We start from the raw sequence: 22989 nt of genomic DNA on the forward strand, positions 1-22989 counted from the left end.
GGCCAGTCTCTGAGCCATCTGCCAAAAAGCTGGAGAAGCCCAAAGCTGCCCCAACCACTTCTAGGAGGAAACAGTGGGAAGCAAAAATATTTCAAGACCTGGCTTTTTATTTTTACCTTGCTCACCAGATGCATTTTGAAAAACGGTTGCAGGGTGCTAGGAAGAGCTGCTCTCCTCTACTTGCAAGCTTTTCTCCATCCTCATCTTGAAGTGGGAGAAGTGACCAAGATTACAAGCTTCCCTACTCACACATCTACGGTTTCCCAGGCTCTTTATTCCCGGGGGGAGCTGTGCACAGCCCTCTGCTTCTCCAGGACCCTTGTACTTTCAGCACCCTAAGAGTCACCCCTTCACCTCTCAAAGCCCTGGGTGCTCTCCTCGGGGCCAGAAGGTGCCTGGCAGCAGCAGTTCTCACCCCGGGGTCTGCTTGCCCTTGGCAGCTCTGCTCAGTTACATCTTGCCTCTGTGCTCCCTGTCCCGTCCACCTCCTCCTTTCGTATTCCTCCTCTTGGCTGCTCTGCCTCCCTCCCCTTTGTATCCCTCCCTTTTCACCTCCCCCTTTGCACCTTTCTCATTTACACCCCTCCCCTTTGCCTCTCTGCCCCTTCGCATCTCTGCCTTTTCCCATCCCTCCCCTTTCCGTCTCAGCTCCTTGCATCTCTGCCCCTGTTCACCCCCTGCCCCTCGTCCCTTTGCATTTCTTCCCCTTTTCACCCATCTCTGCCTGCTTGGGTCTGATCCCTTTGGGTGTCTGCCTCCTGACACCCTCCATTTCACCATACCCCCATACGCCCCTTTGCACCCCCTTCCTTTTGCCTCCCCGCCCCTCTCCGCCTTGCTGCCTCTCTGCCTTCTCCATCCCGGCTCCTTTGCACATCTCCTCCAGGGCCCCCCCGGCTCCCCTCAACCTCTGAGGCAGCCTGCAGTGGCTCCGTGCCGTTCACCCCTCTCCAGCGCCTCCAACACCCCCTTAACCTCTTCCCCTCCCTGCCTGCCCTCCCTGCCTGCCCTCCCTGCCTGCCCTCCCTGCCTGCCCGCCTGCCCTCCCGCCCTCTCCTGCGCGCCCCGGGCCCGGCCACGGAGCCTTCCGCGATGCCGCCTCCTCCGCGGCTGCTGCCGCTGCTGGTGCTGAGCTTGGGGCTGGGGGGACGGGTGGGAGGCGGGGGCGGCTGCCAGCTGCCGACAGAGTGGCGGCCGCTCAGCGAGGGCTGCCGAGCCGAGCTGGCCTCGATCATCGTCTACGCGCGGGTGCTGGCGCTGCACCCCGACCCCTACGGCGCTTACAACTACCTGCCCTGGCAGAGGGGCCCACCCGCCGGTCCCCAGCACGGAGCGGAGGGGCTCTTTTATTCGGCCGAGATCGAGCTGCTGTGCGACCAGGCGTGGGGCAGCATGCTGGAGGTGCCCGCCGGCTCCCGCCTCAACCTCACCGGGCTCGGCTACTTCTCCTGCCACTCGCACACCGTCATGCAGGGCTACGCTTATTTCTTCTTCCTGCGGTGAGTCCCGGGGTAGCGGGGGTCCCGGGGAGAGGAGTAGCCATTCCGGCTCTGGGGCATCACCGCTCCCGTCCCTGCCCTGGACGGTTCGCTCCGTCCCGCTGCTGCTCTTCCCGCAGCGTCTACCCACAGCTTCATCGGAAAAAAAGCCAAACCCAAATATATATTATTGCAGCACTACCGGGCAGCAGATGGACGGAGAGCTGCTGCTGAGTAGCTCCTGGGTGCTGCTGGTTTGGCTTTACTGGAGAGGGGCCAGCACCTGCTCTCCAAAGTTTGGCACAGGAGTTTAAAACACATCCCCAAATACTCATCTGAAAGTTTTGTCTTGGCTTTCCCAAGTCCCAGACAAATCCTGACTTTGGGCTTATCAAAAAAAAAAAAAAAAAAAAAAAAAAAGAGAGAGAGAGAAGAAACCACAACGTAGGAATAGAGCCATGGCTGTGACCTTTCAATCCAAGAGTGTTTACAAAAGGCTACTCAGTGGCTTGTTTGGATATATTCCTGCGCTGGGTGCATAGCACAGCAGTTTGATGATGTCTTGTGCTCAGACTGTGGCAGTATCTTTAAACATGTTTTACATGAATTATTTATCAACTGCTTGAAGAAGTGCTGAAACTCCAGGATCCCTGGATCCCTAGATCCTGGAGTTTCAGTAGGAACCATGGGCCAAAGTATAGATTTGCCTCATTCATGAGGTTTTATTGATGTTGGCAGGGTGGCAGGTGCCTTTTAGGTCCTTACTGCTGCTGCCTGGTCCAGTCCTCCGTGTGGAAGTTGTCATCTTGGCAACAAAATACCAGACAGCCAATAGCCATATGCTGGCTAGAAGTTTGTCTGTGTGACTTCGGTGGCAGTTGCTGAGCCAGACTGAAGTATGATGGGTGCCTTCTGTGGGAAAGTGCTGTTCAGCCTCACAGAGGGCTGCCTGTGCAATTTGTGTTTCAGAATGGATGAGAATTACATCCTCCTGCCACATGGAGTCAACTTCCAGGAGGCAATCTTCCCAGACACCCAGGAGAACAGAAGGATGTTTGCCAGCCTTTTCCAGTTTTCTAACTGCTCACAGGCACAGCATGCCTCAAGTTTCTCCAGTGACTGGGAGATTCAAGAGGACAATCGGGTAAGGGATTTGTTTGCTCTCCAGGACTTGTTTTCTAAGTGGGCTCAGGCATTCCAATGTCGTTTGCAAACATATATGTATCTATATACATGAATGCGAAGCAGAAGATCCCTGATTTTTTTGTTCCTTTGGTGATATCACAGGCAAAGTAACACACTGGGGCAAAGTTAATTTCTGTTTTCAAAGCTGACCTCTGTTTTAGCTCTTTATTTTCCCATGGACCTGAACAAAGCTTGGTATCAATCTGTTAATGAGAAATACACTGGAAACAAATGTTGTTTGTGATCCTGTCCTGCTCTGCCAAGTCATTTCTGGGTTTGCTATCTAGACACCCCAAACTTTAACTTCATCTGAAATATTCAGGAGCAGAGCTTTTCTTGCCTAACTTCACATCTGACAGCACAAACACCTATTATCACCCTAAGCTGTCTTTGTAGCTTCTGGGAAAAAAAGTAGACTGTTGAGGGCATATTTCATCTAAGTGATGAGGGCATGGTTCATCTGAACATGTACTTCTGAACAAGCTGAATGAAATGCCTCTTTCTCCTCTCAAGGGAAGCCACAACAAGTAGTCCAAAGTCTAGGTGATCCTCCCTTAAGAAAATACATTTTTAATATGGAAAGACCAACAATGCCAGCTGTTAGTGGCTTCTGATCCCCTTTATGGAGCTGTACTATGTGTAATAAATGCAGAACTTTAATAAATAATTCCCTGGCAGCAGGAAGCAACCTGCAGTTATGTGTGTGCAATGTCTGGATGTGCATATACATTTGCAAAAGAGGAATTTGGAGAGATGATGTAGTGCCAAACCTTGCTTGATGAGGCTGCTGGTCTCCACTGGTAGGTGAGAACATTTAAAACATTTCTTTTGGTCAGAAAGGACAGGACACATCATTGCTTTGCATCTTCTCTGGACTTATCTGGACAGATGAATTAGTGGTTTGTTGGGAGACGGACAGAGGGAGCTTGGTAGCTGTCTGAGCCCTTTCTCTTCACTAGCAGGCTGACTGCCAGTGTACAGTTTGAACTGCTGCATGACTGTCTGGCCAGTGACACAATCCTGCTCCTTGGGGTGTGCCCTGAGTGAGTGTTTTCTTAGAGCAGATATTTTGGGGAGGGAGTGGGAAACACTGATCTTCAAATACATGACTGGGGACGCCATCAGGGATTGATGTTTAAGAGAAAATGAAGCATCTTACAATTAGATTGCAGAGCCATAACCCTGGCTAGGCAAAAAGCAGGAGGTGACTGTGATGAAGTGATTATTAATTTATGGATATGGAAATTGAATAATTAACATTAATTTAAAACAAATTATTAAAAAAAATTAATAGCCTATTTGGCAAATAAAGGTGCTGCTGCTGCCAAATCCACAGATTTTGCTCCAGGGGAGCAAAGTAGCACTGGAGAACCACCACATCCATCCCTCCATGTCTGCTTGAGATGCCTCTTCACTGCTTATTTAGCCACACTTAGCTACATGTGAGGGATCCTGATGGATCAGTGCTCATTTATGCCAGAAGTGAACCTCACCCACCCACTGTAATGGAAATCACAAGGCAGAAACCTCCAGGGTAAGTTGGGGCAACTAAAAGCATATGTATCAAAAGTGTATTTCAGCTCTTGTGCTATTTGACCCCACACAGCTGTGAACAGAGTAGGGGGGATTAGAACTGCTGGTCACCCAGGCTGGGGCTGATGGCTTTATATACTTCAACACCCACCCATCAAGGGAATAAATTCAGCACAACTGATGGATACTTTGTCTTCCTTTCATTATGAAAAGCACCAGTTCCTCTGCACCAGTTAAAAATAGTTCAGGGTGACTGTGCTCCCAATCAGCTCCTGCATCTGTGTTTGACCAGCTGAGCGCTGGCTCAGCCTGGGAAGCGGATGGTGTTTCTGGCTAGCATGGTATTAGGAATTTGTTCCCCAGTTCTTCCCAATGCAGGTGCCCATGTCCAGGGTGCAACTCTCTTTAGTATTTGCTCCTCTCTTTGCCTTCTCACATCTGATGCTGAGCAGCCCTGCAGAAAAGGACTTGGGAGTACTGGTGGGTGAAAAGCTCAACATGAGCACTTGCAGCTCAGAAGGCCAGTCACATCCTGGGCTGCATCGAAGGCAGCATAGCCAGCAGATTGAGAAAGATGATTCTGCCACTGTAGTCTGCTCTGGTGAGACCTCAACTGAAGTACTGTGTCCAGTTCTGGGCCCACACAAGAAAGATGTGGACCCGCTGGAGCAGATCCAGAAGAGGCCACAAAGCTCATCAGAGGGCTGGAGAGTTGGGGTTGTTCAGCTTATAGGAGAGGCTCTGGGGACACTATATAGTGGCATTTCAATAACTGAAGGCTACCTACAGGAAGGCTGGAGAGGCACTGTTTTGAAGGGCCTGTAGTGATAGAACAAGGGGCAGGATAGATTTGGATTAGACATAAGGAAGAAGTTCTTTACAATGAGGGTAGTGAGATACTGGAAGAGGTTTCCCAGGGATGTGGTGGGGGCCCCATCCCTGGAGTCATTCAAGGTCAGACAATAGCACACTGAGCAACCTGATCTAGTTAGAGATGTCCCTGTTCACTGCGGGGAGATTGGGCAAGATGACCTTTTAACAGTCCCTTCAAACCTGATGCATTCTATGATTCTATGATTTATGATTGCCATCCACTCAGATCCTATCAGAGTGCAAGCAACTTCCACTTTCAAATGTACTTGGAGAAGCTGCCCCATGCTGGCTTTTGAGCTGAAACCTATGCCCACCTTTGTGACACAAAAATTGAGCGTTACTCAGAGGATTACTCTTGAAGCTTTTTGGAAAAGAGGCTCTTTGGGTCCTTGTGGAGCTTCTGTGATTGTGTCAAGCTGTGGAGAGCTTGGACAGAGATGGAATTTTCTTATGGTGAGGCTCACACTGCGGTGAGAAGTCAGGGGTCTCACTAGCTGCCTATGTACTCACATAAATTGCTGTGCAGTCAGAGGGAAGATATGGAAAGGCTGAGATCTTCAAAGCAGAAGGCAGTTGGGATGAATGTCTGGTTCCAAGAGTTAATAAATAAGGTCCTGCCTCTGGGTCATGAGACAGCAGCATGCATGGATACCTTAAAATGTGGCTCTGTCTAAAAGCAACGTGCTCAAGTAGGTTAAGAATAAAGGGGTGAGAAAAACTTCTCTATAGCTGGATCACATACTCAGAAAGCTTATAAAATCCCTGTATTTGCTTATGGCCCTGTGCCCTACTCTTGATATATTTTTGGGGTGGACATTTCAAGGGAGAATTCAGCACTGAAAGTATGTGCAGTTGCAGTGAATAATTTGTGTTTGTAGCTCTGGAGTGCTCAGCTGGATGGTGAGAGTGCCCTGGGTCAATGGCTTTAGCCTCTTGTAATGCTGCTCCCACAATAGGTTCCTTCTGCAGGGTGTACCTGAGCTGGCAGCAGTCAGGAGCCCAAAGGTGACTGCTGACTTGCTAGCCTTTGGCTTGCCCTCTTCTCTCTGCAGTGCTCCTTGCATGCCAGTAGCCATGTCTGGGCTGTCCCAATGGATGAAACAAGGAAAATCCTGACAGGTCCTTCTTTTCCTCCCAGCATGAGTGTCTGATGATGCAAAAGAGAGCAAAGAGATGTGCAGGAACTTCTTGATGCACTGGGAGGTACCACTGCCTTTTCCACTGTAGAAATGCCCTTTTAATTTTTGGAAAGCCCCATGGCTCATGGTGAAAGGAGGCCAGACCCAAGGCACATCTTGTTGGGGATAACATGTTCCTCATTCTAGGCCTGCTGCTGTTGCTGGAAGCTAATTCCAGCTGTGTTTTTAAGCCCCTTGCAGTCTGGGCTGAGGGCCAGATGTAGATCGCTGTAGTTTTTCAGTAACCTTACAGGCTCATAAACTCACTTAGGTTCTTGTTCTGGCCACTCTGGAGAACAACAGTAGCTCCTGCTGGCATTTCTTTAGGCACTTGCATTTTGGCTTCCAGATTTGCAGAGGCACTAATTAATTTGGCTCCATCCTGACTTTTCTCACAGCCTCTTAATGGTATTTGCAGACCTTGTGTTTTACTCCAGCTTGCCACAGCAGCAGCTTCCACAAGGTTGTTGCTAAAGCTCTAAGTTTGGATTTGTAACAAGCAGCTGCATTATTTGAAGAGTTGTGTGTGTGGGGGGGCATTCTTGCAGCACATTTCAGGTACCTGGGTCCCAAGTTTGGCCCAATCCCAGAGCTTATGTTGTTGGAGACAGTAACACAACAGCACTCCTTTCTCCCTCTTGCAATTAGTTTTCGTCAAACCTTCCCACCCTCTGCCCCTGGGAGAAATGCAGTATTCACCTATCCAAGGAGACTTGCAGTCACAGCAGTTTCTTTTAATAAGCTGCTTTTATTTATGAAAGGAATAATTAAGTAGTAAAAACCTAATGGAAATTCTTAAAAGCTCCATCTTTTTACCCAAGCCTCATGCTGACCCCCTGAGGGAAGACCCACAGAACTATCAAAGAGTTTGTAAAGTCTGAAAGTCTGACAGCCTGCTACATGGACATCCCAGGTTGTCCTGTTGTTACCAGGGAAACCACCCCAGACAACCTGCCTCCATGCAGAGGCCCTAATTTCTGTAGGTCAGATAAGGTCAATTAAAACCTTATTGCCTTGTATTCGCAGGAGGAATGACACCAAAGTAACTTGAGGTCTGGTGATAATAAGGTCTATAGAAGTGACAAAAGGAGCTTGTAATTATTTGTTATTCAGAGAGGTTTTAGCTCCAGGCTGATAGGCAAATGTGGTCTTGTGGCCTCCATTCCACTTGCTGTGAGTTGAGGCGGTATTCCTGATCTGCAACCATGCAGTGCTTTCCAGGGCACCTTCCTCCCTGTTTTTTTCACACAGGAGAATTGTAAGTTTATCCCAGTGGCATGTCAAACTACCTGTGGGCAACTCTGAGAGCAGTGGTGCTAGTGCTGTGATAAAGCCCATGAAACTTAAGGAGTCCAATGACTTCAATTAAGCCTGGCGAGATTGCAGAGAGAAATTATTTCTTTTATTAAGCCTCTCTCTCTGCATTGCTTCTCCTCCTCTCAAGCATCAAAACCACAATAATGTTGTTACTTCAGCTGATTTAGACAGACTTCTGAGAGGCCTCCAGAGATTTATCTGGGTAATAAGAAAGCTTTTATGAGAGTTATCACTGTTCCAAATAAAAAGCAAGGTAGTTAGTGGGTTAGCACATCAGTCTTCCAGCACCTGCTTAGCATCTTTGGGCTTGGGTCCTCTTCTCTGATGGCAGTTTGGCTGCTGTAACAAACTGATGACCTGACTGGGACATCTGCAAGACTTTGGAGCAGCTGCAAAGAGAACCAGTAAGCAAAGCAATGTAATTGCATAAATGGCCTTGCTGTTATTGTGCCAAGCAAAATTTAAATTAAATGGCATTCTTCCTCTGTGGAAGTAGAGGACATAGTTTCAGAACTATTTGTATTTTAGCAGTGGCTGTGTGTGTGAACTGGGAGTTACTGGATCAGATAATTTCCTGAACCCATCTATGGGCAGCACCAGCACATTTTGCCAGCAAAGGCCACAGCCCTTCTCTTCTCTGATGTTCTCAACTGAGTGGATGGTAGAGGGTCTCATTCAGTTACACTTCACAGGACCACAAGAGCTAAAATCACAATGAAACAGCTGCTTGCACAAAAGCTCTTTGGGCTTGCATAGTGTTTGCTGGGGGGACCTGTGTCAATCACCCATCTCTCTGCTAACATGCCCCTGGAAAGGGAAAAGAATGTAAGTTCGGGAAATCTCCTGTTTTTCTGCCCGTCCTGATTTTTGGTCTGGACAGTGATTAAATGGTATCATGGCTAGGTACCTGCTGGAGAGATGCCTACTGCATCCCTGGAGAGAGCCTCAGATACCTTAGATGCAGGGACCAGAGCTGTTCCTGCTGTGGCTGAGATGGACTTCAGCAATGCTGAAGGAGTCTTTGCTATATGAATCATGCAAAGCCTGGCCACTAGAAAGACAAGCTGATAACTGTAATGGATTTCAGCTTAAACTTTATCCATGGTATCCACTGATATAAAATGGAAAAGCAATCTGTTTTTTTTTCTCTCTTAAAAGTTAAGAACTTCTGTTCTTGAGGAGTTTCTTCTCTGCTCTGAGTGCATTGTAAAACACTGTTTGTAGAGTCCAGACCCAGCAGTTTTAGGGGCAGGACTGGATTGGAAAAGAAAAAGCAGCAGCCTGGCCTTGGTTAAGACAATTTTCTTTAATTCCCATGTACTGACCTTCTGTGTTTGCTTGTGGCGTGAGCTGCGTAATGGATCCTCCCCTCTCTGGTCCTAAGGCATTAGGGAAACAGAAAATATTCTCAGTTCAAAACAGTGCTACAATACAAGGGCAAGGCCAAAAGATACTGAAATAACTGGAAGTAAGTCCAATATCTAGAGGTCTGAAAATCTTGGTTTACATTCAGTTTCTTGCCTTGCTGTCTGTTAGAAGAGTTGTTGCTCAGTTAGCCCAATAGCATAATAGAAACTGTACAGTGCTTCTGGATTGTTATAGTAGTGGTTTGCAGTCCTTAATTCTCATCCCAGAAACCCACCCAGAGTGTATCCTCTCCCCATGAGCTGTGTTTTATTTGAAAACATACAAGAAATATGAGATGAAATGGAGAACTGCTGACAAGTGTCTGCGACGAGGGGAGACCACAAGACAGTTGGTACCTTTGGGTTAACATCTCCAAGAGTCTTTTGGCATAGAAATGGCATTGACTTGTTTCCAAATATTCCCACTCAGACTGTGGTAGGGACTGTTAGAGATCTGACTGGCATCTCCCTATCAGTTTTCTGTCATTCCACATGCACACAGGCTGCTAAAATACAGAATAAAAGATCACAGAAGAGTACCCAATATTCTTAGCTACAAGATGTTTCCATTGCATATGGTCTTTGTCATATTTATAGAACCAAGAAGATGTTCTGAACATTTCCCAGGAGAAAAAATGGGGACATTCCTCTGGTTTTAGGGTGTCTCTTAGATGCACCTTATTTCTCTGTCTGAAGGCAGGTTGGCTGGCTGCTATATACAGTGCAGGAGAGAAAGCCTGAGGTAGGATTGGTTGTGAACAGACTGAATAAGGAGCTGATCGGCTAGAGGGTAGAAAGGCTTTGCAGAGAGACCTCGACAGGCTGGACAGATGGGCAGAGTCCAACGGCATGAGATTGAACACATCCAAGTGCCGGGTTCTGCACATTGGCCACAACAACCCCATGCAGTGCTACAGGCTGGGGTCAGAGTGGCTGGAGAGCAGCCAGGCAGAGAGGGACCTGGGGGTGCTGGTTGATGGTAGGATGAACATGAGCCTGCAGTGTGCCCAGGCGGCCAGGAGGGCCAATGGCATCCTGGCCTGCATTAAGAACAGTGTGGCCAGCAGGAGCAGGGAGGTCATTCTGCCCCTGTACACTGCACTGGTTAGGCCACACCTCGAGTACTGTGTCCAGTTCTGGGCCCCTCAGTTTAGGAAGGATGTAGACTTGCTGGAACGAGTCCAGAGAAGGGCAACGAAGTTAGTGAGGGGCTTGGAACACAAGCCCTGTGAGGAGAGACTGAGGGAGCTGGGGCTGCTTAGCCTGGAGAGGAGGAGACTCAGGGGTGACCTTATTGCTCTCTACAACTACCTGAAGGGGGATTGTAAACAGGCAGAGGTTGGTCTCTTCTCCCAGGCAGCCAGCACCAGAACAAGAGGACACAGTCTCAGGCTGCGCCAGGGGAAGTTCAGGCTGGAGGTCAGGAGGAAGTTTTACACAGAGAGAGTGATTGCCCATTGGAATGGGCTGCCCGGGGAGGTGGTGGAGTCGCCGTCACTGGAGGTGTTCAGGAGGAGACTTGACAGGGTGCTTGGTTACATGGGTTAGTTGATTAGGTGGTGTTGGATGATAGGTTGGACGCGATGATCTTGAAGGTCTCTTCCAACCTGGTTTATTCTATTCTATTCTTTGCTGCTCCCATCTGAGCTCTTGTCCTTACTGGCAGCTGGGACTGGTGAGAAGCTACCCAGATGAGGCCCCCCACTCAGTACCCTCCTGGTACCAATGTGAAGTGAGGGGAGTCCCACATCAGTGTTCAACCTCCTGGTGAACGAGTCTGAACTGACGTACTCTCTGTCAAACAATGTAGATTACTCCAGAGCACAGCTCTAACTGTGTCTCAGGCACATCCAAGTACATGATATCCCTAAAAGTATCTGGTTTTCAACCCACTGAGCAAGGAATGCCTAAACAGCCATGGATATGTGTGTGTATGTACACAGCTGCCTCCTCTGAAGGGTGAAACACCAATCCTTCCAGGAACTGGCAATGAATGAAGACCCACATGGCTCCAGGCTGCTTTTAATTATCCAGAGCCACGCTTAAAAAAAGCTCTGCCAAATGCACTAAATCATTCCAGATTTCATGGCACAAAGCTATTTGCTGCTGTACGTGAACTTGGTGCTAAGCAGTCTTCTGATCCTGGCCCCAGCACTTGAAAACACTTGTGCCCATGGCCAAATCATCTTCCTTTGCACTGGTTCCTGTATTCAAGATGCTGCCTGGGTGTCTGGGACCTGGCCCCCAATGAGAAGGGTTGATGTTGGTGTTCTCAGAAGGTGGATGTATTATCTTACCTATTTGAGGCAAAAGAAAATGTGCAGTCCAAATAAGCAGATCTTGGTGGGTTTTATTATTCATATTTGTCCCATGATTTTTCAACCTGAGAGAGTGGAGGTACTGACTTAACCTGAGAGCTACTGGAAAATACTCAGTGCTTTTATTTGGACTGGGAGCAGGAAAGGGAAGCAAACATCTGAACTGGGTGCCTCTAGCTCTTCACCTGTTTGGATGTTCTTGGACATTGATTTGGGCCATTTGTTTGGGGAAATAAACTCAGAGTGAGTCTCAGGCAAGTTTTCTGGGACAAGAGCAGCCAAAATGAATGAAGGAGGTCCCCAAATTCTGTGTTGTTCAGCCCAGTTACAGGACCCATCAACCCCCTCTGTAAAACTGCAAGTCTATAGATGTGTTAAGTGTTTGTGTGTACAGATCCGTGCTTTATGTTGATCAGCAGTTGGGGAGGTGATTCATATGGACCAGCAGTCCTGGGCCAGGATCTGTCCTTGAAGCACACACTGCCTCTACAGGCACTATAAGCAGATCTGGTCTTTTGATAGTTGCTGGCCCCAGTTGACCTTGAATCTAGGGAGAAGTCTTTTCTTTCCACTTCTGTCTCTCTCCTGTCCCACCTGTTAAATAGATACAGAAAAAGATGGAGCAAAATGTTTATTAAGATCAACATCCACCAAAATCCAGCTGTCAGCTGGCAGACAGGACACCTGTAAAGCTGCCTGTAACCACATTAGCCACTGCAGCCTGAAGGATGATGAGATCTCTCAGTTTGGGGTGTATTTTCTCCCAGCCCATGCATTTTGATGTTTATTTGTGTAAATGGCAAGCCAAGATGGCTCTGAGGCAGCAATAGTTCAAATCCCTAATGGAAGCTGCAGATGGAGCTTTTTAAAGCCCATCCTGCCTCCACCAGCTGAATTCCCCCAGAGAATGTCCTTGTGCCACTCTGCTTGGCCAGGAGAGGCCATGCAGTGCCAGGCTTGGCTTTGCCTCTGGCTCTGGAAGCACAAAGCCCTTGCTGCAGCTAATGTGAAGTGACAAACCAGAGAAACTGGTTTAGAGGGACTGGGAGCATAGCAATTGGTATGACCAGTTACAGCTGGCTGCTGCTCAAATCATTGCAGGTGCCTCTGGCAGCTGACATGATGATTACCTCCTTTTGCTGCCCATATTTGCAGGTTGGGTTTTTTTTGAAGAATGCTGCTACAACTGTTACTTCAGTTATCTGTGAAATGAGTGACAGTAGGGAAAGATACACTGAGCGAGAAGCAAGCCTCCGTGACACTGTATAAAGTGAAGGGGAAATAATATGGCTAGAGACCCATACTGAGTTTCTGTCCACAAAACTGAAGAGCAAGCAAACAAGCAAAATAATATTTCCTGAGATCTGAAAGCACTTAATGGACTTGTTCTGATGTGTTTTTGCATTCCCCAGATCAGTGGGGACCCAGAAGAAATACTAGCTACTGCAAAAGGGAATGTCATCACAGTGTTTTGTACTGAGACAAGATGTGGGACTAAAGTGAAAGCCAGTGCTTACATACTGTTATCCTTGAACAGGCTCATCTTATCACCTTACAGAGGTGATCAGATTTTTCCTTTCTGCAGATGGTAAAGCTAGGCAGGCATGTTAGGCTCTGTAACCCGGTGGAGACAATTCTCTTTGACCAAGGATTTATCTATACTGGAATTAGAAACAGCTGTCTGAACAATTTTTCTTTCCATAAAGTGTGCAAATCCTGTGCCCTTCCCCTTTCCTCTCTGTGACTTCTGGCTTTGTTACACAGGCAGTACCATACTTTTGAGTAAGAAGATATCGTCAGATGGGTGACGGACACATAAGCAACTGAGGTTTGGTTGTTGGTTCAAACCAGTGGATGTTGGTGGTATGAAGTCTCGCTTCCTTCTTCAGGTGATCAGTGACATGTGTCCTCTTTGTTGCCACAAAATGCAATGAGTTTATCATCTCTGCTTGTCTTCACTGTACACCCATTTCAGAGCACTCTCACTGGTTTGTCTTGCTTTTTGTCTTTCCAGAACCTTTAGACAAAAATCTCAACACAATTTTCTTCTTCTGGATGTTTTTGATTACAGTTTTTGTTGTGGAAAAAAATTAAAAATACAGTGAGTTGCTTAGCTAGATGGTAGGCAGGGAGAAAAAGGAGGGAAAGTCAAAGTGAAGTAACAGCTTGTCCTGACATTGGCTGAGGATTGGAGTAGGAATTTGGGTGCTATAATTCCCCATTTCCATTAGAAGGGGAAAGAAGCCCTTTTCTGAGCCTTTGAAGCATGAAAATAGAAGTCACATCCACTCAAAATCTTCTGTGTTGATGCACAGCAGGAAAGTTCTTTTTCACCTTATAATCATCATCTTGGAGCTTGGAAGAGGAGGGATAATGAAGAAGGGGCTTAGCCAGAGTGGCCATGGTGGACCTCTACCAAATGTCACCCTATGCTTTAAAAGAGCTCTGAGATCCCAAAGGGGTCATAAGATTTTATTTGTGGTCTGTAGAAGATACGCATGTGAGAATCTCTGTGTATACAGTTTATTTGTGGGGAGGAACAAGCAGCTTGTTCTTGATCTGTAAGTACCATTGCTGAGGAGATATCTTGCAGTAGAGGCAAAGTAAATAAAATAAAAATAACAGATGTTATATAACAGAAGAATAAAAACCCCACATGGAAATAGGAAATAAGGAAATAATCAACTGAAATATGTAGCCAGTTGATGTGGCAAAATCTCCATCATTTACAAAGCTTGGCTAAAGCTGGAATATTGTGATGGATCCCTTAGTCAGAAGGCAGCATTCTTCCTTTTTCTGCCTGCCTCTGGAGGAAGTTTCATGACATGGCTCTGGGTTTCAGAGCACTCTGCCCCTGACCACTTCTTACTCCTCAAATCGGACTGTGTTGACAGTACTGACTTGCTCCCTCTGGAGAGGGTTTAGGTTCCCTATGCTGTGGCTGAGCAGCTCCAGGAGGTACCAGATGACATCCACAATCTACCTCCATAGACTGGATTAAAAAAGAGAACCTGTAGGTGAATTTTTCTAAAACCACTTGCAAGTTCCTTGAGTCCTTCAGATAGCTACAGCCATGATAGACATAATGATATTGGGAAAAGCCTGTGGACTGGAAACAAGCAGTTATAAGAAGACCCTAGGGAAGGGTTGTTACTAGCATCAGTGACTGGATTTCTGGCCTTTTTCATCCTTTAGGCATGTTTTCTTTGAGTTCAGTTAACACTTTACAATCTGTCCCTTGAAATCCTAATTGAGCCTGTCTCTGTTTCAAAGGGCAGGGAAACAAGTATGATTCTTGGGTCTTTTCCCAAAGGTGCAGGACTGTAGATTAAAGGTGTCCTGGAAATAATATTTTTTGCTCAAATCTTGTTGCCTACAATAAAAATGGATCAAAATAACATCCAGTGACAAAACTCTGCTGTACTTAACCCGTGTCTAGCAGCAGCTGAAGTACTGCTGGGAAATGTCTGGTGCTCCCAAGTCAGTGGCACTCTGGAACCACTGGAACGCATTCCGCTCCTTACAAACAGTGGCTGCTCCAGAAACACATTACAGATGCTAAGGATGTGAAGGAGCAGACTCCTTCTATCACAGCATTAGGACAGAGAAGGGCTAAAATCAAAATTCCAGACTGGAGGCATTTGTCTGCTTATTCTGTGTCTTCAGGATCCACTTCTGGTTCCTGCTCATTGTCAGAAATGCCTGAAACGGGAGAAGCCTCCTGCGGTCGCTGCTAACAAAGTGGTGTTTATCACGCTCTGGTAATTGCATTTGCTATGGTATTTACAGCATTGCCTAGGTTTTGACATGGAGAAAGCTCAGGCTTGCCCAGGGCTAATCGCGTGCTCTAATCTGCTCCCGAGCCCGTGTGGATCTTTAAACATCCATATACATACAGACACATTGTCAGTCCAAACCTGACAATTACTGAGCTGGCTATGTGGCCGTTGCATTGTTAATGTTTGCTCTCAGAATTTATCAGGAACAATATCTTGTCCCTCCTCTCCAGATCTTAGATAACCTTCCCCTCCCCAAACCTCCCCTCTCTGAACCTCTCCTCTCCGAAATTGTACTCTATGGAATGCCTCCTTAAAGATCTGCCAGGTCTGTTCTGCAGCAATTCTGAAAGAGCTCCTGTGTTGCACCCAGTGGTGAGAGTAGCCCCACAAATAATTGGTTTCAAATTCTGCTTTCCTTTTAGGTGAAGACAATATCTTAATACTGCAGAAACAGAGCTCATCTGAGCTCACATTGTGGTTTGGCCTTGGCCCCCTATGGACTTATTAGTGTCTAAAATGGACAGACATGATCCTGGACCATTAATGTGACAATACCCTGACCATGACTACGGCTCTGTCTCTCTGTCTGATTTTCCTGAATATTGCAGTTCTGGGCTTAGATTCAATGAATTTTGGGAAAGTTCAGATCTTGAAACAAGCACTGCAGCCTGTTTGGGGTCATGCTTCCTTATCTGTTGCTGTGTGGAGCAGGTGGCTTGAATTGGGCTGAAGCTTAAGAGGCATTTTGAAATCTTTTTCTTCTAGTTTACAAAGCCTTTTGGTTAAGGTTTGTTGAATGCATGTAAAATGCTGAGTTTTATTTTGTGGATTTAAAGCAAATCTTCTAAATTCCTTTGAAGTAATTCCTTGCATTTTGAAATTTCAACCCCCCAGGCCCCTTCTTTCCTGATCTAGGAAATGGTGCAAAATGTTTAAATGAAACTAAAAACATTTTTATTTGTACTTTATCAAAAGGGGACTATATCTCTTACCCTGGAAACCCTTAGACTCCAAAGCTTGCAAGTAACAACTGGAATAAGTGTTCTAATCCAGGCAACATTGTTGGAACCATCATGTAAGAGGACACATTTTTTTTTTCCCCACATGGGGCTCTTTGAATTACTTCAACATTGATTTTAGGGATTTTTCTTTTTGGAAAGCAAGCATATACTCTAGATTGGAATCTGAATGTATTTTTTCCCATGCATTTTATGCATAAATATTCTGGTTTGAGATTGACTTCCTGATTAGATTTTTGTAAGTGGTAGTTGAAAGGAGTCAGGGAGCTTGTCTACTTCAGCATTGCACTCAGAATGTATGAGAGACTGAATTTCATTGCATACAAGACTCTACAGTGCTGCAGCCAATAGCAGAGTGGAGTACAGGAGTCCTTTCATAGGTTCATAGATCCATAGAATGGTTTGGGTATAGAAGGGACCTTTAAGATCATCTAGTTCCAACACCCCTTGCACTAGGCCAGGTTGTTCAAGGCCTCATCCAACCTGGTCTTGAACACCTCCAGGGAGGGGGCATCTGTGTCCACCCTGGGCAGCCTGTTGCATGCTACATTAAGATTCACATTTCACCCACTCTGAGCACCTTTGCTGTACCCCCAGCCAGCTCTTAGCACTGCATCTTCAGCACTCCTCCCCGTCTATCCCATCATTCCACAAACAGTAAAGCCAGAAAACAGCATCCATGATTACAATTAAGCTGCACAGAAAAGTCTCCAGTGGTCAAAGATCACTCCTCAGCTCCAAAGGTCAGAAACCTCTGTATGGATCCATCTGTGCTGTCAGCAGAAGAGCTACAGACCCAGGTAGGTCTGTAGGGCAGGTGCTTCAGTATCAAAAGCCCTGAACGGGTGCAAAATAGTGATCTTTTGTTGACAAGTGGAGAATATGAGTTGGGGCTACAAAAGAAGGATGAGATATGTGATGGTTTGATTTCAAAAGTTTGAAATGGAAATCAAACTATATTCAAGTGAAGCAATCCATTGAATAGCTAAATACATTGTGTTTTGTATTATCTACTTAGAAGAAGTACACTAAATATTTCCACCTTATTCCATTTCCACTGAAACTCCTGCTGACTTCAAAGAAAAAAAAAGTATGTTAAGAAATATAGTCCATTTTCTCCTCCTCCTGTGATTTGAGAAGTGTGTAATCTGTGGTTGTGATGAGGTGTGGTTGGTATGAGACACTTTGGTCTCTCTTGGGCTAGTGGAAACTAAAGATACTGTGCAGAAGAACCAGCCAAGCCAACCACAGTGTTGCTTCTGTTTGAATTGCCTCATGTCAGACAGAGGAGACATGCTTTGTGGAAATCTCTCAATTTCTGGAAAAGGTAAAAGGAGGAGACAGGGCTGTCTCTTGCCACCATGAAGCAAGCATGGTGCCTGAAGGAGACCAAGTGTCCTGGAAAGATTTGCTCTTGGCAGCAACTAAAACAACTTATCTGTTTATATTGCCTCAAACCATTACTTAGAATTTATCATTTCATTCCTCACATAGCCCCATTTCTAAGGAGAGATTAATTTAGAAGCAGAACATCCAACCAAACCTGAGAAGCCTGAGCACCATCTTTCTAAACTGAAGGATCCCTTAGCCCATAGTGGCAGTAGCTCAAGGCCTGCTCGCAGAGATCATCCTGAAGGGAACAATGAGTCATGCTGTATGAAGACCTACTAACTTAAACTTATCAAGGACATACAGCTAAGGAAAATCAGTGTGATTTGTTCTCAGCACTGGTTTGCTTAGCTGGGCTGATCCTCAGGCTTTCAGCCATTGTCTCCCCAGGTAATGATATATGGTGGTTCCTGCTGATGCTTTCTCAGCCTTCAGTGATTTTGAGTGAAAGACTCTCTGCAGTGAAGTTATTTTCATATATTTAGATGTTTCTATGCATTCAGTGACTTCCAGCGGATTTATTTTCCATGAGGCTGTCCAGCTTCCTCTTGAGAACCACTGCTGTTCGATTGATTGCCTTGAACCCGTTTCCTATTATATCATCTAATACCCTCAGTACCTCTGCTGGCAGATGGTGCTATCTTTTTCATTCCCTCCACAGCACTCATGATTGTGTAGACCTCTACTCTAAATCCTCTCATAGCATAGGGCTCGAGGTTACAGACCATGTTTTATGTCTGAACCACAAAGAAGGCTGTTTCTGTCCTATCCTGGATGAAGATCAGCTACCACAAATGCTATGTGATGCAAGTCCATGAGAAAAAAGGGAGTAAAGCCCCTTCCCTGACTGTCTGGGACCTCCCACTGCTATTGCCACAGGGAAATTTCAAAAATTTCCCTAGACTCCTGGAAGTGCCAACAGGAAAAGCAAATATTTATGTGTAAGACTTAACCCCAAAAAGATTAAGTGCAGATGGATGTCAGTAGTGCCACCAACCTGCAAGAGAAAGTGAAAAATGAGAAGGATGTAAAACCAGAATATGGTATGGAAATAAAAGAAAAAGAAAAGGGGAAAAAAAGGCAAGAGTAAAATATAAAACAGATTAGAAGCAAAGGAGGGCTTTTTTCTTTCCTGAAGAAGGGCAGCTTGAGGACCAGCAAAGAGGAGCACTGCAGCAAGGGCTCAGCATTGCTAAGCGGCTTGGGAGGCTCTGTGGGTAAGCACAAAGTATGGAGTGGGTAGGGCCATCAACATGAGGAGTGCAAATTGATGGGATAGTACATAGACAGTAGATGGCTTTGGAAATTGGGAAGGGATGTGGAGGTGATTAATATCTTTCATGGCCTATGGTTCCCACCTCGAGCTCTGGAAGTCACTTGCTAGCTGGGAAAATGGTGATCCGTGGGAAGAGGTTTGGATTTGTGAAGCTTGGCCCATGTTCTGTGGGAGGAGAGCCATGCAGTTTGGAAAGTGTCCACCTAGGGAAAATCATAAGTGGTAGGGCTGTCTAGACTAGTCAGGAAGGCGTGAACAAATAACCAAGGGAAAACAGAAGGAAAAGAAGAAGAAAAGAAAGCATAATGCCTCACCTAGAATGAAATTAAAATGCCAGGAAAAAAAAAATAAATCAAAGCTTCAAAGGACACGAACAGAAGATGCTCTTAGCTGACATTCTAATGCTGTGAACCCAGTTAACAAGGAGTGGAAATTAGACATGTCCATAGCTGGATTTACATGCCACTGCTGGAAGTGGGTGGGGAGCTGTGTGACAGGAATGTTACAATTAATTATGATAAATCTCTTCCTAACAACTATGTGGGCAGCGTGCAGGTGTGTGTGAGGACCTTGGCAGCCTGACAGAAATGTAATTATGGGTTATGGAGTTAGCAGTGCTACAGAAGAAAACACTCTTTGGCACTTTGTCAATCAGCAAACTGCTAATTATTGATTGCCCCAGGCCACCATGTTTCTCTGGAGAGGAAAGTAGTACCTCCTTAAACACCTGGATGTGGTGCGAGTGGGAGCATGGAGGGAAGTGTAATTTACCTGGGAGGCTGCACTTACAGCGAGGATTTCCTGACTCAGAAATCAAACCAGTTCTGCTCTCAAGCTTTTTTCTTTCTTTCTTTCTTTCTTTTTTTTTTTTTTTTTTCCCCTGCCCTGGAAATTGGTAACCATGCATGTCCATAAAATCCAGCTTAAATAGTGTGGCTTTTAAAGCTGAAGTAGATCCCAGATTGGCAGATTACACTGGGCTGGAAAGGATCCTCAAAGATGATCCTGTCAACCCCCTTGCAGTGAGCAGGGACATCTCCAACTACATCACTAGTCTTCAGTGGCCATGCTGAACTTCCTATCACCTGAAAAGGGGTTGTATCCTTTTTCTAGGAAAGATATGCACCTGCTGAGGTCTTTAGGTGAGTGTAAAGGATGACTTTCAGCAATTTTATCCAGGAAATCAGATCTAATTTGCTTTAGATTCAGAACTGATTCTTCTTGCTCTCATTGCCCCATACTGGACATGAGCTTTGGGCAAGGTAGTTTCTAGTGTGGCTTACAGAAAATGAGGGGTTAGGGCTATATGCTACATAGCGTCCTTCTCCTAAAACCTATCCTTTGAAATTTATCTCCCTGTGGGCCACAGGAAAGATTGTACAGCTGTGATTACAAGAGTGCACAAACAACAGCTCAGAAAACAGAGTCTGAAGCTGTCCAAGGCACCATTTTAACCAAGCTCAACTACAACTGAAGAGTCAGGATGAGAAAAAGCATTGCCTTATGGAGGCTGTCTTCTAAAATCACTTCAGAATAGAAGCCTTTTTAAAGATCCCCATCAAATGCAGTAAAACATGCTGTAAAGCAGTTTTAAACACAGAGGGAAAGCAAATACATCTCCATCACTGCAGTGACAGCCAAGTGGTGCTCGTCAAGCCTTGGTTCCTTTAAAAATGTGTGCTAAGCCCTTTCCCAATCTTAGTGCTGTTTGCTGAAGTATTAAGGAAATGGGAAAGCATCCAGAAAACTGACACCATGACGTGTGAAAAAGGAGCAGGAAGGAGATTGAGGTCTGCATTATGGTGTTGACCTGCCACTGGCTGAGGACATGGCGATGCATAACACTGGTCCTGCTGGCACAGTGCCATGCTCAGAGGTGTCCAACAGCTGTTGAAAGGGGAATTGGAATAACATCTGCTCACAGCTGCTACAGTTTTGGGGATTTTTTTGTCTTGATGGAATTAAGGAGATGGATTTTTGAGGTAGCCTTAAGGATGCTTCTGACTCTACAAGGTGTGGAAGTGCCCCATAATGCCACACTGTCTTTGAAGATGTAGAAAAGTAACAGTGAATTGATGGTAATTTGTCAGAGGTTATCAGAGCTGTGTTCTCTTCTACTGAACTTCTGCAAGCCTTACAGATGCTGTGTGTGAATTATTTGTGTGCTGTAATGCTTATAGTGGTTTAATGCATAACATACATGCAAGATGAAGTTTAAGGAGTGCCTGTCTGTGATTTTTACAGACATGCTTTGTCATGGCCATTGCTATAACTTAATTGTTTCTTAGACAGGATTTTTGAAGTTCAGGGAACCCACATCTGCATCCACTGTATCACCATACAAGATTCAAAACTCAGCTCTGAACAGGTTAGGTAAAACTGCATATAAACCCTCTTGTGATTTAACATCAAGGGGAGTTGATACTAGAAGACCTTTGCCAATCTTACCAGCTAATGTAGAGTTTACTAAGGATCTTTCCCTTTTCCTCTTCCCTTGTATGTGGCATTGTATAGATCTCGTGAAGTATGAATTGTAAGTAAAAAAAACTGAGTAACAAGTGAGTTTGAAATCTGAAGCCAGTTTCAGAATTTTGGGGGTAAAAGGCTTTGTTAGTTTAAGGTACTGGTCTGCTTCAATAAACAGTAGAGATGGAATGTTGCTTTTTGAGCTCTTTCACCACTATCTGGAGGGGGCATGCATTTTCAGTAGTCTTCACTAAATTGGAGTATTCAGATTAGTGATTTAATACATGAGTTTACTCCTGGCCAGCAATGATTACACTGATTTCAAAAGGCGGAGGTAGGCTGAAAGGTGGCTGTTGGACCAATGGCAGTTTCTTTAGCTGCTACCACATTACTTTTGTTCCCCTTTCTATCACTTTATCCAAATTGTTACCTGGTCCTGTAAGCAAGCCTTAGATCCCTTGCCTTTAGTCCATAGCAGAGTATCTCCTCATATATGTCACTCACTGTCCTCTCACACAAAGTAAAAGGTCAGGGAAAACTCAATTTATTGGATTTTTTTTTTTGTGAATCTGAACATCTGTGGCTTTTAGTGAACTCAGTCCAGCTCTAGCTTCATGGTATACCCAAAAAATCATGTTCTGGTTGTGTCTGAGGGACTCACTTCACAACAGGAAAATCAAAACAACTTTTAGATGGCTTTTAGGTATGGACAGTCAGTAGTCTTGCTTTAGACATCCACCTTCCTTCACACATAACTCTGAAAACACATTGCCTGTCTCTTTGCTGGCACTTCATGTATGATATTTTTGGGGAAAGCTTATTATAGCCTGGCTCAAGAACTCAGTTACAAGTGCAAACATATCATAAATGTCTGTCTTGCATTAGGATCTTTCCAGAAGGCATTAAAATGTAGCCAAGTTAGCTTCATGGGGTCTATGTTCTCCTAGCACTTGTTGATTCAACTGTTCTTAAAACTGTGGGAGTTTGGGAGAGTGTGAATGTCAGCACCATTAAGGATTTGCAGTGTGTCAAGCACAGGGAAATAGGCAGGCTGTTTTAGAGCCAAGCCAGCCCTCCCTTTTGCTCCTCAAGCTTTCAAATGAAACTTTAAGGAGAGAAACACAGCGAGCTCTGGTGGTGCATGGCTCTTTAGGGAGCTTCCATCTGCTATTTCTGAGTTACAACTGGATCCCACAATCCCAGAGCTGCACTGCACATTCATCATCACCTCCTGTCCACAACCAAGATGTGAGGGGCCCTGGCCAGCACAGTGCTGAGACCTCTGAAGGCTGGAGTCAGCCCATCAGGGAGGATGGGAGGCAAGTGTAAAATAAAGGTGTATTGCAGGTTGTGCAGTGGTGGTGAGGTCTACTGTTTGAAGTTTTCCCAGGCCATGGAGTTCAGGGAAAACACCTGTGGGAAAAGCAGCCATCTTAGGGTTGTCAACAAGAACATGTGTTAAATCAGCACACTCTCCTTCATGACAGGGAATGAAGTTGGTGAGTAGAAGGTATAGTTTTGCTTGGCAAATAACGGTTCAGTTCACAGAGAGGTTTTGGTGCACGCTGAATATATTTCTTGTGGGGGAAAAACAGCCAGGCTGCGCCAGGTGCCTATCCGGTGTGCACCAAATCCTAATGGGAACACAAGGGATCCATGTATTGGTCCTTCATACACCTTTTGATCCCCATTCTCCACATACATCTAGAGCTCACCCCAAATACATCTAGTTCCTCTTTCTCCAACTGACTTGCTAGTGTGGATGCAACCAA

General features: G+C 45.6%; 1 protein-coding gene across 2 annotated transcripts in view; it reads left to right on the forward strand.

Moving 5' to 3' along the window:
- The first annotated feature begins 572 nt into the window (after positions 1–572).
- CCDC3 (coiled-coil domain containing 3) overlaps positions 573–22989 on the forward strand; it is a 43504-nt gene continuing 21087 nt past the window's right edge. For both annotated transcript variants that reach the window (XM_068168326.1, XM_068168335.1), the window contains exons 1-2: positions 573–1499; positions 2448–2622. In XM_068168326.1, coding sequence (XP_068024427.1) covers positions 1093–1499; positions 2448–2622 — 582 coding nt within the window. In that variant the 5' untranslated portion in view covers positions 573–1092. The remainder of the gene's footprint in view (positions 1500–2447; positions 2623–22989) is intronic.

Source organism: Melanerpes formicivorus, unplaced genomic scaffold (assembly GCF_026170545.1).
Source record: "Melanerpes formicivorus ecotype bairdi unplaced genomic scaffold, bMelFor1.0.p_v2 SCAF_3, whole genome shotgun sequence".
NCBI classification, from domain to species: Eukaryota; Metazoa; Chordata; class Aves; order Piciformes; family Picidae; genus Melanerpes; species Melanerpes formicivorus.